The 15,153-nt window shown below is 64.0% G+C and overlaps 1 protein-coding gene and 2 long non-coding RNA genes across 3 annotated transcripts; all 3 read left to right on the forward strand.

Moving 5' to 3' along the window:
- The first annotated feature begins 1,387 nt into the window (after nucleotides 1-1,387).
- LOC116598447 lies at nucleotides 1,388-3,824 on the forward strand. The gene is made up of 2 exons (XR_004289068.1): nucleotides 1,388-1,558; nucleotides 3,188-3,824. It is a non-coding gene; the product is annotated as an uncharacterized LOC116598447 (long non-coding RNA).
- LOC116598435 lies at nucleotides 2,051-3,181 on the forward strand. The gene is made up of 2 exons (XM_032357246.1): nucleotides 2,051-2,469; nucleotides 2,508-3,181. Exons 1-2 carry the CDS (start codon nucleotides 2,355-2,357, stop codon nucleotides 3,020-3,022), a joined length of 630 nt encoding a protein of 209 aa, XP_032213137.1. The 5' UTR covers nucleotides 2,051-2,354; the 3' UTR covers nucleotides 3,023-3,181.
- Nucleotides 3,825-5,011: 1,187 nt separating the features above from the next.
- LOC116598442 lies at nucleotides 5,012-12,660 on the forward strand. Its single transcript, XR_004289067.1, has 3 exons — nucleotides 5,012-8,758; nucleotides 9,042-12,032; nucleotides 12,618-12,660. It is a non-coding gene; the product is annotated as an uncharacterized LOC116598442 (long non-coding RNA).
- Nucleotides 12,661-15,153: the final 2,493 nt, after the last annotated feature.

Here is a 15,153-nt window from a genome sequence, read left to right on the forward strand (position 1 = left end):
CCAAGCAGTGTGAGCGGGAAGGTCCCGGTCCGGCTGCACCAAACGAAGGCTTGCTTGTGGAAGAGAGACACAGAGAAGTGACCTCCAGTGAATCACACGTCCCTTCATGTGCCCTGCACAGCCCCCCGACACCCACTCAGCGTTTGGCCCTGTGACTTTGGCCAGTGGGACTTTAGGCTGGAGATGCCCCATGCACTGAGCTCTGCCTTGTCTCTCGTTGCAGATGGAAGTCCCGCACATGAGAATCAGCCTTGGCCAGCCTGCTGAGCGCAGGTGACACGCAGCCTGGTTCCCCCACCCCCCATCCCTGCCGGTGGCCAGAGCGCGTGGGTTCAGCCCATGTCCCTAGAAGCGGACTTGAGCTTTGTGAACTGGTGGCCATAGGATCGTGAGCAGTCAAGCCGCCTGGTTTTGGGGTCTCTTTCACAGAAACCGGTCTCAAGTCCTCATGCATGTATTTGTTTATTAAGGTGGAGTCCCTAGAGGGCATCCCGGGAGTCCCGATTTTTCCTGGGTTGTCCACAAGTGCTCCTCTGGGCACTGTGCCTGGCCCTTAGCCCTCAGGCTGGGGGACGGGCTGGCCTGCTGGCGGGCTGGCCCCAGACAGAGGCGGCTCCTTTCCAGGAGAGCGGCTGGAAGCAGGTCCCTGGCCCGTGTGGTCGGTGCAGGCTGCTGTGGGGGTCCTGCCGACCCGGCTCTGGCCTGGGCTCCTCCCCCGCCCTAGGCCCATTGTGCAGGGCGGGAGGCCGGCGGACGTCCCGGCGGAGGGCCCGAGCTAAGGCGGCCCTGAGCGCGGCTCGGTGGCTCGGGGTCCAGCCTGGGCGGAGGCCCGCTCTGCGGGGTCGGGAGCCCCGGAGTCCCCGCCGCCCGCACCGCCCGCTCCGCTCTCAGCACCTGCTCCAAGGCCGTGGGCCTTTCCCGACGAGGCTGAGGTTTGCGTCCTGCTCGGAACCGAACCCGCAGCCGGTGGCATTTCCGCGCGTGTCCCCGCCGAGCGCGCAGTGGGGCGCCGCGCAGGGCGGGGGGCGGAAGCCGGCGGGTCGCCGCGCCCTGCGAGCCCGCCCCGCCCCCCGCAGGCCCGCTCGGCTGCCGACCTCGGCGGGAGCGCCCGGGGCACGCGCGGGGACCGGCTCCGCGCCGGGGCGCCCGGGGCCCCACCTGCTCCGAGCACGCGCACCGCGCCGCCGGGCCCCGCCGAGTGCGCGCTCCCGCAGCCCCGGCCCGCGCGGAGAGGGGCGGGGGGCTGGCCGCCCGCGGGCGCGCGCGCGCCCTTGCGTCGCGGCGCCCCCTCCCCCCGGCGTGCGCGCGGCCGGCGGCGGGGGCGGCGGGGAGGCGGAGCCGGCGCGCAGGGCCGCGGGCGGAGGGCGGAGGCTGAGGCAGAGGCTGAGGCGGCGGCGGCGGCGGCGGCGGGGTCGGGCCGCGCTCGGGGCCGCGCTCGGGGCCGCGCCAGGCCACGGCCAGCGCGCCGCAGCCCCGGCGGCCGAGGGGAGCCCCGGCGGCCTCGCGGTCGGAGCCCGGGCGCGCCGTGCGGAGCGGAGCGGGGCGGCCGGCGGCTGAGGTGAGGCGAGGCGAGGCGAGGGGAGGCGAGGGCGGGGGCTCGGACCCCGGGGCCCGGCACCGCCGCGGGGGCGCGTTTATGTAAGCGCCGCGGGGCAGGTGGGGAGGCCGGGCGGGCGCGCGCCGCGAGCGGGACCCCCGCGCTGCCCGGCCCCGGGCGGGGGTCCGGAGGGGCTGCCCCGCGGCGGTGTCCCGGGGGCTGCGCGGCCGCGTGCGGGACGCCCGGGGAGGGGAGGCTGCGCCCGGGACGGCCCCGCGTCTCCTCCCCGGGGCGCCGCGTCTGCGCGGGATGCTCTGCGCCGTGGGTGAGGGAGCTGCGCCCCGGGATGAGCTGCGCCGGGGCGGGGGGGGGATGGAGCTGCGCCGGGGGGGGGTGGACTGCGCCCCGGGATGAGCTGCGCCCCGCGAGGGAGCTGCGCCGTGGGGGGGGCGCGGGGAGGTGGACTGCGCCGGGATGGAGCTGCGCCCCGGCATGAGCTGCGCCGGGGCGGGGGGGGGGATGGAGCTGCGCCGTGGGGGGGGGTGGACTGCGCCCCGGGATGAGCTGCGCCCCGCGAGGGAGCTGCGCCGGGGGGAGGGAGCGGGGGGGTGGACTGCGCCGGGATGGAGCTTCGCCCCGGCATGAGCTGCGCCCGGAGCGGGTGGACTGCGCCCCGGGATGAGCTGCGCCGGGGGGAGGGAGCGGGTGGGGTGGACTGCGCCCCGTGCTGAAGATGTGCCCCTTGTGGAGGGTGCGGCGCCCTGGAATGAAGCTGCACTGGTGTGTGTTTTGGGGGGGTAGGTAGACGGCGCTTGGAATGGAGGGGAGACTGCACCCTGGGAGGAGACGCTGCGCTGCCGGGAGAGTCGGGCTGCGTCCCGGGACGAAAGGGAGACTGCGCCCCTGGGACGGGAAGCTGCGCCCCGGGATGAGGCTGTGCCCAGTGGAGGGGACACCGTGCCCGGGATGCGGCTGAGCCCCGGGATAAAGGGCACGCCGCACCCCGGAATGGAGATGAGCCCTAGGGAATGGGAGACTGCGCCAGGACAGACCCTTCTCCTCCCCCGGCGGGCCGTGTCTGCTCCGCCGCCGCTCTCCGCCCCAGGGAGGGATGGCTGCGCCCCGGACGGCCGGCGTCCCCTTCTGGAGGGCACCGTGTCCGCGCGGGAGGCGCTGCGCTGCCGGGAGGGGAGAGTGCGCCCTTGGGATGCGGCCGTGTCCGAGAAGGGGAGGCTGCGCCCCCCAGGATCGGGCTGCACCCCCGACCGCCCCGCGTCCCCTCCCCCTCCCGAGGGCGCGGTGTCCGCGTGGGATGCTCTGCGCCGCGGGCGGCCCGGGGCGCGGATGTTCCCGGCCGGCGGGCGACCGGAGCCGTCCCGAACAATCTGGGGCGACCGGGGGCCCGCGGTGAATTCTGACGCGTTCACATCTGCAGTAGGAAAATTACCGGCTCGGGGATGGGTCGCAGGGAGGGCGTCACATTGAGCTGTGGACGCTGCAAGCGTCGGAGTCCGCTTTTACAGACCCGAGAAACGGGCTCCGGCCCGGGATTTGTCAGAGTCCCGACCCCGGCCTGTTTCGCAGTTAATATTCTTAGGCACCAGGTTTCGCTAGTTACTTCTGATAAGGACATTTTGTTTCCTTACTAAGGAGCCGTCGCGGTCGGGGCTCCACTCTGCAAGTAGGAGGAGAGCGGCCTGATAAGCGCACTCGCGTCCTGACTCTGAGTGCCCTGGTCAAGAGAAGAGATGGGTCAGTGAGCTTTGGGACTAGGAATGTCAGTTCCGTCCTTTGTTTCCTCTTATATTTGCCCGTTTCTGTTGCCGTGAAAGGTGCCTCCACAGCTGCATTTCCTACAACAGTGGGTTGTCTAAGAGCAGTTCCTGGGAAATGTCTTTTAATGACTGTCTTTTCTTTGGGGCAGAGACTATCCTCTGCCTGCCCAGGGTTTCCTGGAGGAGAAAGGGAGAAGGCAGGCTGGGACCGCTTCGATAGGAGACGAGAATTAGCTGTCCGTGCCCTCATGGCCCTTCCGGTGGGCAGGTCCGCTCCCAAAGCACGGCCACCCCTCGGGCTGGGCAGGACCTGCTGAGCTGGGTGTGGAGACCCTGCCGGACGGGGAGGCAGGGGACGCGCGGGGGCTTTGAGAGGAGTGCCTCTGTCTGTGAGTCATGCCCTGTTCCATGGCCAAGGCTTCCGAGACCGAGCAGACTCAGCTACGTCTCCAACAAAATTGGAAGCTCTGGCTGGAAGGGAAAAAAGGAGGCCTTTCTGCAGGGGGCAGTGGTGCAAAGAACACTGGTCCAGCTCGGAAACTGATGACACATGGACGGCGAGGTGCGGTGAGCTCACGGAGCCAGTGCGGAGAGGCCAGGGGAGGAGGCTTAGCGGATACCGTCATGGTCCGCACACGGTGCTCGGCTCCAGGCAAATGCTCCCCGTTGTGAACTGACGCGTTGTGAAAGCGTTTCAGCTGCTTCCAGATTTGGGGAATGCAAAAATTCTTTCAACTTGCATTTCTCTGGTGAATGAATAAAGCAAACTGAATTCCGTTGACAGATACTTCCACGGCGTGCTGTGTGCGGGGCCCTCCCCGTCCAGGGCGGGGGTGAGTGCTGAACAGAGAGAGTTCAAGAAAGCTCAGACGCCGGCAGTTCCAGTAGTCGCTTCATAGCGTTTCATTAGAAAAAGTAAGAGGCGAGACTTGGGTTATAAAGCGTGAAGACGGACAGCGTTCCAGTTCTCACGTGGCGACGGAAACGTGTGACAGTGCGTTCAGAAGGCTCGTTCCGTCCGCTCCGTTCCCTCTACCCTGACATTGATTGTGTAGCTCCAGGCCATGGTCCAAGTACAGGCAGGTGGCACTGTGATTTAATGCAGTTTTAATATTCGCTGCGGCCTGCGAAGAGTTTCATACGTGGGAGCAGGCGAAACCGACCCGGTTGTACTAGTCCCCACAGTCCTTCGTCCTAAAGTCGAGTTCAGAAGGGTTTATTCCCTGGAATGCTGTGACGCGCTGGGTCAAGACTTAGGAACGAGACTGCTGTTGAAATAGGGGGTGGCTGGAAAGTGTACTTTGGAGATTAATAGGTGAAATTATATACTTACCGGCCTTTAAAAAATTTAAGAAAAATTGTCAGTCTTAGTGTGAAACTGAAAAGCTTAGAGAGTTCCAATTTTATTTAAGAACTTGATGGTTTTTTGTGTTAATTTTCTAAAATGTAAATTTCCAAATTTGTAATTTGGTGTGATGGAAATGGTGGTGTTAAAAAACAACCCAGTAAAAGTATATTCATAATTTGTGGTAGAAAAGGTAAATAGTGAGAATTCCATAGAAAAATTGTACGTTAGGGGTGCCTGGCCGGCTCAGTCAGTGGAGCCGTGACTCTTGATCTCAGGGTCATGAGTTTGAGCTCACGATGAATGTAGAGCTTACTTAAAATAAAAATACACAGACCTGTATCCCTAAAAGAAATAATACGTTATATGTTAACCAAAAAGTTAATTAAAAAAATAAAAATAAACTAAAAATTGTATGTTGAAGCAATTAAATGTCTTTATTGCTTGAGTGACTTTCCATGTTTTATTTGGAATGTGGCCAGGGAAGATGCCGAGGCGGAAAGAGGTCTTCACACGGCCTTCCTGCGGGGCTCGCGGGCCGCGGGGCCCAGACGCCGTTGTGCAACGGGGCCCGATTCCTGCTGCCCACCGCTGTCCTCCACGCGTGTGTGCGAGGTGCCCTGGGACCGCACCGAGAGAACAGACTTTGGTTTTCCGTCCGGCATCTTTGTGATGGGTCGAAGCGAGCTGGGGTGCGGAGGCTGCGACGGCCCGGAGGGACCTGGAGTTTGCACGGGAAGTGTGGGCGGCTTGTTTGTCCCACGGGGTCGCCGGCGCCCTTACTGTTCCAGGAGCTGGAGACAGGTGTGAGCCAGTAAGGGTAGTTCCTGCCCTCATAGGATTCGCCTTATGGGAGGAGAGGACGGTAATTGCCAGCTGAAGTCTTACTGTGCCAGGAAGTGAAAACACAAGAATGCCGGCGGGGGGGGGGGGGTGGCCCGGAGGATGAGGCTGGGTGCCCCCCGGCAGGCAGGGTGACTCCGCAGGAGCTCCCTTGTCCGTGCTGCTCGGGGAGGGCCGCGGCTGCTGTGAGGAATTCGGACTGGCACTGGGCTGTGGTGGGAAGCCCTCCGAGGGCAGCCCTCCCTCCCTCCTAGGTGCCCTGGGGAGTCTTGGATGAGGGAAGGTCAGGATGCAGCCTTTGGACAGCCACTGCTTGTGTGTGTCAGGGACTCAGGACAAGCCAGGCTTCTGGATCCCCTTCTATCTACGACTTAAATCTCAGGAGAGTCCAAAAGGTGGGCCGTGTCCTGTGTCTTCCCATCCAGCGAGGGCACGTATAAGGGGTGATGCCAGGACTGCCCGGAGGCCCCGGAACACGGGGGCTCTTCCCGCCACCACGGCTGCAGGCGGGGGGCTCCAAAGGGGCACGTGCCAAGATCCCTATGGGCCAGAGGGTGACCTGAGCCCCGGCCCGCTGTCCGAGGGCTCTGTACTGTTGGCAGGGGACATGCGGCCGGTCACACGGGGTGTGGGGTGCCTTCAGACTCCTCTGCCTCACTTCCACTCACTCAGCGCTCCTGGACTTGAAGCACAGTCTTAAAATCATATCCTTGTGCCTTTAAAAAAAAAAAAAAGAAGAGAAAAAAAAAAGAAAACACAAGTGGAATGAAATACAGTAATTACAAAATGTCTTTCTGTTAAAAATCCGATTCTTCCCAGGCAGTCTTTGAGCATCGATGTGCTCGGAGCTGCCCCTCTGTTCCCTGTGCCCGCTCTCCGTACGAGCTCCCCCTGCCATCTGGGGGTCTTCCAAGCCCCTGATGCTCGCTCGGACCGTGCGGGTGCTGTCTTGATCTTCCTGGCGGCTGTTAAGGGCAGGTTTCCGGTCTTTGTTGACCGGCCTGTTGACGGGCCGTGTCGTCCTGTCTCCTGTCACTGTGAGACACCACCCGTGCCCGGCATGTCCGATTTCAGAGTGTTCCTGTGTGGGGAGATGTGCGTCTGAGAGCTGGCCGGCTGGCACGTGTGGTGGGCAGGTGGGCAGGCCCCTTAGGATCAGAGCATCGCAGACCGGTCCCCGGGTTGCCGGCCCGAGCGGTTGGCTGTTGCTGGGGAGGAGATGGGGGGCTGGGGAAAGTGAGTGTGTGCGGGGTGAGCAGGCGCTGGGAGCGGGCCGTGGGGGCCGCAGAGCCTGGCCGAGGTCGTTCCTCTGCAGGCGTGCCCACGGGCTGGGCCTTGAGCACGCTGCCGTGGAGATCTCTGCGTGGCCGCGGCTTGGACGTGTGATCTCGAGCAAGCTGTCGGGTCTTCCTCTGCTTGGGTTTTCTGATCCGTACGTTAGGCAGGGTGCTGGCAACCTTTATCCTCTGGCTGCTGGGTCAGTACACTGCGCCAACGTGGTGCCTAAAACAGTGCCTCCGACAGTGCTAACGAGGTTTGCTTGTTACTTCTGTGATTAGTCATCCGCGTGGAGATGTTTGGATACAAGTGGAAATTCAAGCCTGGGCTCAAGACGCAGTTGGGGCCAAGTATGTAAATTTGGGAGCCTTTTGGCCGTTGTGGCTCTAGACAGGGTGGAGCCTCGGGAGGAGGAGGGTCTGGCCACACCTGCTGTAAAGGGGTCTGTTGAAGGCGGAAGCCGGCAGGGCCTGGGGGTCTGGGAGCCAGGGCTGAGGCAGTGGGCCTTGCAGTGGTCAAGGGCACCGTTCTCCGGGGGAGTCTGGTTAAAAGCCGGCAGAGTGTGGGTCTGTAGCTGGAGGGGTCCTGGGCTCCAGGGAGTCACGTGATTTCGTTCTTCAGATGGAGATGATGATGGTGTGTTTATGGGTTCACAGGAGTGACCCAGTTGGGGGGTAGCTTTGTATGACGTCGGGAAGAGGGTCGCTGCAGGAGCCTCGTCCTTGAGAAGGTGGGCGGGAGGCTGGAGCAGCAGGACCTCTGCGCACGGGGACCTGGACTCGCTTCGCGATACTTCTGGAAGACGTGCTGCCCTTTTCAAAGGAAGGCATAAAACAAAGCAGACTCTTGTCTCGGTCTCAGGAACTCGGGGCTCGTGCTCTCGAATGTAGGCCCCAGTTTCTTATTAGATCCTGGCGTCAAGCTTGCCTTGGGGCCTCCTTATGGAAAGACACACGTGGGAACAGCATTTCGCTTTACCAGAGTCCTGCCTCGCCTTGGCTCAGAAAGTGTCATGACCTTCATGAGACGCCGGCGCCTTTCCTCACCGGGTCGGGTCCTGTTCCTGAGGACGAGTGCAGGGTGCCTCCTGCCTGGGCTGCCGTTGTCTCTGGCCATCTAGAAGGGGGGAGCTTTGCATCTGGACGGCCCCCCCTCCCGGGGGAGGACAGGGTCGCTTCGGCCCAGTGAAGCTGGTTGTCCCCGGGGCAGCAGCCCTCTGCCGGCTGGGGCGAAGGGCCTCCTCCTCGCGCGCGGGCCTGTGCTGTCCGCGGTGGGCTGGCGCGTTTGCAGGAGTCCCGCCATGGGCTCGGGGGTGAGGAAGCCTTCACCGGCTCCCTGCGTGTGCCCGCGCTCTGTGCCACGGGAAGACTGTTCATGCCGCTCTGGGCACTCTTTGCCACAGTGACAGGTTCTGTGTGAGTCACTGTGGAGGGACGCGCTCTCAAGGAGAAGCCCTCTGCCTCCGCAGGCCGTCATTCTGGCGGGGAGGCTAAGCCAGGCACTAGGGCAGACGCTCTGCGTCAGAGGGCGGCTGCTGGGCAGGTCAGGCCTCTCTCCAGAGGGGTGCCACGCTGATGCCCAGCGGAGACAAGCTCTTCCTCCCCAGAGCGGGGACAAGGACATTCCCAGTGGAAGGCACAGCCTGCAGGAACCCTGCTTGTTGGAGCCGCTGGGGGTGGGGTGGACTGCAGCCTTTGTCCCGTCACTGATGGCGGTGCTTGGAGGTGAGCCGTGCGTGCGGAGTTGGAGGCTGGGGGTGCCGAGTGTGGGCTGCGTGCAGAGGGGATCTGGGGGTGAGGAGCAGGGGCGTTAGGAGGGGCTCTTCGCGCTCTCTGAGACCTGAGGTGAAGGTCCTTCAGTTACGGGCATCACTTTCTCTCCGGTTCTGTTTGAATCTGGCAGTCACTGATCCATTGGTGTGTCACGTGTGGAACATGCACATATGTGTGCGTGATGCGGGACGTGTATGCCGCATTGTTTGTAAGACGCAGGGCAGCAGGGGTGCCGGGTAGCTCAGTCGGCGGGCGTCTGACTCTTGGTTTCAGCTCGAGGCATGGCCTCAGGGTCGTCCCGGCCCCAGGGTCCTCATGGCCTCAGGGTCGTCCCCGCCCGGTGTCCGTGTGTGTGTGTGTGTGTGTGTGTGTGTGTGTGTGTGTGTGTGTGTATGTGGGGGGGGGTGGGGGGGGATCCAGCTCTGCCTCGGGCTCTGTGCTCAGCGGGGTCTGGGGGAGAGGGTCTCTCGCTCTGCCCCTCCCCAAACCAGCTGCGTGTGGCAGAGCCGGCAGCACGAAGGGTGCTTGTAGTGGGCTCACGGATCCCTCCCGAGCACGTCGCGCCTGTTTCTCAGCTGGGGGCCAGACGTAAGAGGTCGGGCAGGGTCCGGCAGAGCGGGGTGACCTTCGGCTCGCATTCTGTAAGCTGTCACCGTGCGTCGGGCGCGGTGGAGCCAGGGAAGCCGGCCGCGGCCCACGTGGCTCGGAAGGGTCTCCCTGACGTGGGCCATCGTCCCCCTCAGACTGCTGCCTCCGTAGCCTCCTGCCCGGGGTCTCCTGCTGCCGGTTCCCGACCGGCCTCCTGATCAGAGCCTGAAGCGCGGGGATGGATCCATCACTGCCCACCCAAGCCCCGCCACTCCCCCACCTCAGGGTCCTCCCGGCCCCGTCTCCCTCTCCCCTTCCCCCTCCAGCCCCGGGGCCTCGCCCCCAGCCATCTCCTGGGCTTGCTCCCCCCCCCCCCCCGCCCCCAGCCAGCCACGGTGTGTCCTGCTGTCCCTCCGTTTATCTTCCTCCCCGCACCCCTCCCTCCCATCAGGCTGCCGTCCGACTGAGCAAGCGTTGGTCTCACGGGGTCAGGGCTCTGGCCCGTCTCTGCCCTCGGGGCTCAGAACGGCTCGGCAGAGAGTGGGCGCGCACCTGTGTCTGGACCGAAGGACTGGGGTTTTCTTACTCTGCAGGTAGTAAGTGGGCAGAGCGCATGGAGGCTCCGTGGTCGCCCTCCCCGCCGCGCCCCTCCCCTGCTCCTGCCGCACTTGGTGAATCAGGCATCTATTTATGCCCCGTATGTCTGTGTTATCTCCAGATTTGTGTGCTTTTCTTTGTAGAGTGAAACATTTACAAAACATTCGAAGTTGTTCTGAAACCCTGAAGTACAATATCGTAGTTTAGTCTGTTGAACACAGGGAGTCCTGTCAGCCTACGAGAGCGGCTGTGTCCCGCTGCCGTTTGAACCCCTTAGGGCGACGCACAGCTGGGACGTGTTCTCTTAAGTCGAAACAGCTGGAGGAGCAGGGGTTCCCACCGCCTGGGACACAAGCGAGAAAGCGAGTAATTCTGGGAGCTTCCGGAAAACACACCGGTTCAACGGTGCGGGCTTCGAGGGTCGCCAACCCCGAGGGAAGGTGGCCGCTGGGTGCCTGGAGGAGGACGCAGCGCAGAGGAGGCGGCAAGAGGGTGTGCTGGGACTTAGGAAGCTGCCTCCGAACTCGGGGCTTCCCTTCAGCATCCTGCCGCACCGCCCTCGGGTGTGAACAGGGCCGGTCCGGGGCGATTTCCAAGCTTTGTTCCATTTCCAGAAGACGGCTGCACGCAGAGTAAAGTAAACTCCCAGGGTCTCAGGGTCTCCAGGGTCATTCAGTCAGCTGTCGTCCTGGCACCTGTGTGCGGTCCCCTGTCGAAGCAGGCAGCGCCGCGTCCCTTCCCTGCAGCTGAGACCCACCAGAGCCTCGCACGTGGCACGGAGCGTCCTGCCGCCTCCCTCTGGGCCCGGCAGCCTGCAAAAGGAGGTGGGGCGCGGGAAGGGAGCTGGGGGTCCGTCCTGGGTCCCGGCTCCAGGGACTCCAGACGGCCCCTCTCGCTAGCTCCTCAGTCTCGGGGGCCGAGTCGGTGTCGGTGGCCGGGAATCGAGTGAGGACTGTGTCTCCGGTGGGAGAGTCTGCAGCCTGGCAGAGCTGGCTGCGGGTAAGGAGGGAGCCAGCCGCCTCCGGGAGCTTCGCACAGTCTGGCTGTGGGGCGCTGAGCTCGGCGGGTGCGCCCGAGGCCGCGGCTCCGTGTGCGGGCAGCGCGCGTGGACCCCGCTTCCCTCCTGCTTTTGGCCGTTGGCAGGACGCCCCGGTTCCCTGCCTCTTCCAGCACTAAGCACGTGGGGTGAGTTGGTTTTCTCGAGAAGAGGAACTCGCTCCGGCATGCAAGATGGCTTCCCGCCATCTGACGAGGCTGAGTTGGTCACGGCACCGGGTTTCCCGCTGCCCACGCGCCATCCTAACCCCACGCGCTGTCCTAACCCCACGCGGGGGCTCCTCCGTATCCTTGTCTTCTCTTTCGGGGTTCTGCTGGGCACCTCCTTTCACGGGTTCCTGTCTGTGGAGGCCGGGCTCTGTGCCTGTCCCCGAGCGTGGCCGCGTGGGGCAGAAGGGGGTGTCTCCACGTACAGAAGGGGCGTGTGGGCGCGGACATGGGGCGGCGCTGTCCGGACTTTCGGCCTGGGGCCCGTCCCCAAAGCTGCGGGTGCAGGGGCTCTGGGCTCAGGCCGCAGCCCACAGAGCTGTGGTGAGAGGAGGGACCGTGTCCCCGAGCCGGCGACGGGGGAGATCAGTCTGTGCAAGTGCCAGCTTCGTGGTCCGGAGCGTCTTCCCGCAGCGATCGACCCAAGCGACAGAGGGATGGCTCCGGAGCCAGTCCCGGGCGCCCGCTCCAACCGACCGTGTGCGCCGTCGTCTGCGCGGCATTCTCGCCGGGCGGCTTCCCAGACTGTGTTGTTGTTGTTGTTAATATGGTAGGACTTGACTCTCCTTCGGAAGTTCCCGAAATGCTTCAAGGCCCTCCTGTCACAGAGCTCTGGGGGGGAGGCTTGGCCTGCGGGGCAAGCTGGTTTGGGAGTTGAGCCCGGAGTCCGAACCCAGGGCGGCCTTCCCAGGACCCCCCAGTCACGGGACCTGAGAGCCGCAATCGTGTGGGTCCCAGAGTCCAGCCTAGACTGGACCGTCCCCGAAGCCCCGTGGAGGATCAGTCCTGTCGGGTTCCGGCAGCTGTTGGATGTGCTGAGACGGGGACCTCAGTCGCGGCACTGTGTGCTGCGGTGTGGCCGCGGGGAGGCGCCACGGGGGCGCCACGGGGGGCGTTGGGTTACAGTGACCTCTCCTCACTCCTGCTCTCGGGCTTGCACGTGAACGAGTGACGTAGTTGGTCATTTTACTCTCCTTGAGTTTCCTTCCTCCGACGAAACTGAGAGGGGACTGGTGTTTCCATAGAAACGACAGGTATGGACCGAACCAGCGGGGCTGGTGTTTCCATAGGAACGGCAGGTATGGACCGAACCGGCGGGGCTGGTGTTTCCATAGAAACGGCAGGTATGGACCGAACCGGCGGGGCTGGTGTTTCCATAGAAACGACAGGTATGGACCGAACCAGCGGGGCTGGTGTTTCCATAGGAACGGCAGGTATGGACCGAACCAGCGGGGCTGGTGTTTCCATAGAAACGGCAGGTATGGACCGAACCAGCGGGGCTGGTGTTTCCATAGAAACGACAGGTATGGACCGAACCAGCGGGGCTGGTGTTTCCATAGGAACGGCAGGTATGGACCGAACCAGCGGGGCTGGTGTTTCCATAGGAACGGCAGGTATGGACCGAACCAGCGGGGCTGGTGTTTCCATAGGAACGGCAGGTATGGACCGAACCAGCGGGGCTGGTGTTTCCATAGGAACGGCAGGTATGGACCGAACCAGCGGGGCTGGTGTTTCCATAGGAACGGCAGGTATGGACCGAACCAGCGGGGCTGGTGTTTCCATAGGAACGGCAGGTATGGACCGAACCAGCGGGGCTGGTGTTTCCATAGAAACGGCAGGTATGGACCGAACCAGCGGGATGCGGCGCGGGGATGCGAGGTGTCTTCCGTTAGTGAACCCAGACTCTGAGGCGGGACATCCCCCGTGGATGGAACCCCGCCATAGGTGCAGGACGCGGGAGAGGGCAGGGCTGTGCGCGACGGGCGAGCTCCCGCCGGAGTCTCCCGATGGCCGCGGGCAGGCGTGCGGCCGGGGGCTGGTGTGATCCGACTGCGGGCCGGCTCCGAGCGGGCAGAGCTGCCGTGAGGAGGGTGTGGCTGTGCTCCGCGGCTGCCGTGAGATGTGCGCTCCGCGGTCTCGGTGATTCTCGCAGAGGCCTGAGCCGTGCAGCCGTTACCATGCCTGCGTCGCCCCCAGAATGTTCCGGTGCTTGTGGTAACCACGTGTGAGTGCTACTGACCTTCCTGCGTCTACAGACCTATGTGGAGTCAGGCCGTGTGGCCTCTCCCGTGTCCACTCCCGTCATGCCACAGGGTTTTGGGGTTCGCCGTGCTGGGGAACGGACCCGGTTGATTCCGTTAGCTGCCGGCGAGTACCCCCCGCAGGGTGCAGCAGGCCTGTTCCCCGTGGCTGGGCCGGGCAGTAGGCGTGTTCGTGAGTGACGCCGTTCCCAACGCCGGCCGACCCGCTCCGCGCGCCTGTGCTCGTGTGGCCGTGGGCCTCGCGGCAGCGTGTAGCCCAAAAGCGTCTTGTTACAGTCACACTGCTAAAACCGCTGCTCAGACTTGAGGCGGCTCTTTGGGTCCCTGGGAGGTGCATCGAGCTTCTTGAATAGTGTGAACGTTTCTCCTCCAGGACAGTCGGTGGTGATGGCGAGCATGGCTGCTGGGGTTCCTTGCGATGGCAGCCCGGTGTGCGGCGTGCGGTGTGCTGCTCAGGGGCCCGCGGCTGAGCTCTTTCCCAGCGTTTGATCCGCTCTGTCTCCGTCGTCGGGGAGGAGGTCAGAGACGCCCGGCTGGGCGTGTCCAAGCTACCATTCAGCCTACAGAGCCCCGTGTGCCGCGTGGCTTGACCAGCAGTGCCACTCCTAGGAGTCTAGCCCGAGGGTACTCCCCCGGCTGTAGGGAGATGCGCGTGTGCTGACCGTCCAGAGAGGCCGTGTGGAGGACAGTCTCTGCGAACTGATTCGGGGTGATGTCCAGAACACACAGAAGGCGAGAGGGCCACAGTGCCAGTGGCTAGTACGCTGCCCTCTGCTAAGAAGACACCCGCGTGGCCGCACCTTCCTGCCAGAGGGACGTGGGCAGGATAAGGCTGAGCTGAAGGTGGTGCCGTGGTGGGGGGTGGGGAGGGGGCGTAGACTCAGCTGCACGTGTGGGGCCACAGGACACATCAGGGCAGCCTGAGTCTCGGAACCGCAGGCCCTGGAAGGAAGTAAGGAAACCCGCCAGGGTGTGGGGGACCGAACGCGGATCCACACACAAGCACACCTTGCCATAGGACAAACGATGCTGCGGCCACGGAAGACGGGCCAGGAGGACGCGGTTAGTCGGGTTTCGGAAGGCCACATTCCGGCTCGATTCTGTGCGGCTGGAGTCTAGCAGTGCCTTTGTTTCTTGCAGGGGTCAGGTCGGCAGTGCGAGTGCACGGAACGGAGTGATAGCAAGTGTGCCGGGGCCCGGAGGAAGGCTCAAGGGCCCGGTGCGTCTGCACTGGGACCGGGTCACTGTGTAAACCCACGGTGTCTAACTCGTGCACACAGGGGTGGGCGGGTGTGGAGAGGCAGAGATGCACGTGTGTGCGTGTGTGCTAGCTCTGTGCCCGGCCAGGCCAGCACGCGAGCACGCCCAAGCATCCTCCTCCAGCCTGTCCGGAGAGCCACGGGGTTCCCTGACGGGGTGCGGCTGGTGTGCAGAGGAAGGACGCGCTCAGAAAGGGTGGGGCATGTCGGGGGAGCAGAGCCGCCCGGAAGGGGCACAGAGGGCCCCACTGAGCCCAGCTGAGTGAGGAAATGCGTGATGATAGCATCAGCTTGTAGCCCCTGGCTAGGATGACGGCCGCCGCTGCACGCCGGGCGGAACCGTGGCGGCATAAAGAAGGAAGCGCACGGGGCCGAGGGCCGCTGTCCCGGCAGAAGAGCCCGACCGGTGCGGCATCTGGCGAGGCACGTGGCACCCCAGCAGCTCAGCACGGGGGCTCAGCCTCGCGGGCCAGGTTTGAGGAGAAATAGGATACCGGCCTCGACTCGAAGTATCTCTTCCCCGAGTTACTTATTCATTAAAGAGGGAAAAACGGTAACTCTAGAGTGGAGAAAGCAGCAGACGCCGCCTTCCCCGGGCGACGCAAGTTACCGCGCCCTGTGATCAGACCCAGGGCCTCCACCTACCCAGATGGCACATCCCGTCTCTGGTATTCCTGCCCCAGACGCACAGTCACAATCACGGGGCTGTCACCAGCAGGCAGCAGACCGGCCTGGCTCGACACCTGACCTGAGTCAAGTGACCTGAGTCAAGGCTCCTTGAGTGCCCAGGGGCCCAGGGACGAGCTTCTGGAGGGGGCCGAGGGCAGAACGTGGCGTGGCTTCTGGATGGGGTC

The sequence above is a fragment of the Mustela erminea genome, chromosome 1, assembly GCF_009829155.1.
Source record: "Mustela erminea isolate mMusErm1 chromosome 1, mMusErm1.Pri, whole genome shotgun sequence".
Lineage (NCBI taxonomy): Eukaryota > Metazoa > Chordata > Mammalia > Carnivora > Mustelidae > Mustela > Mustela erminea.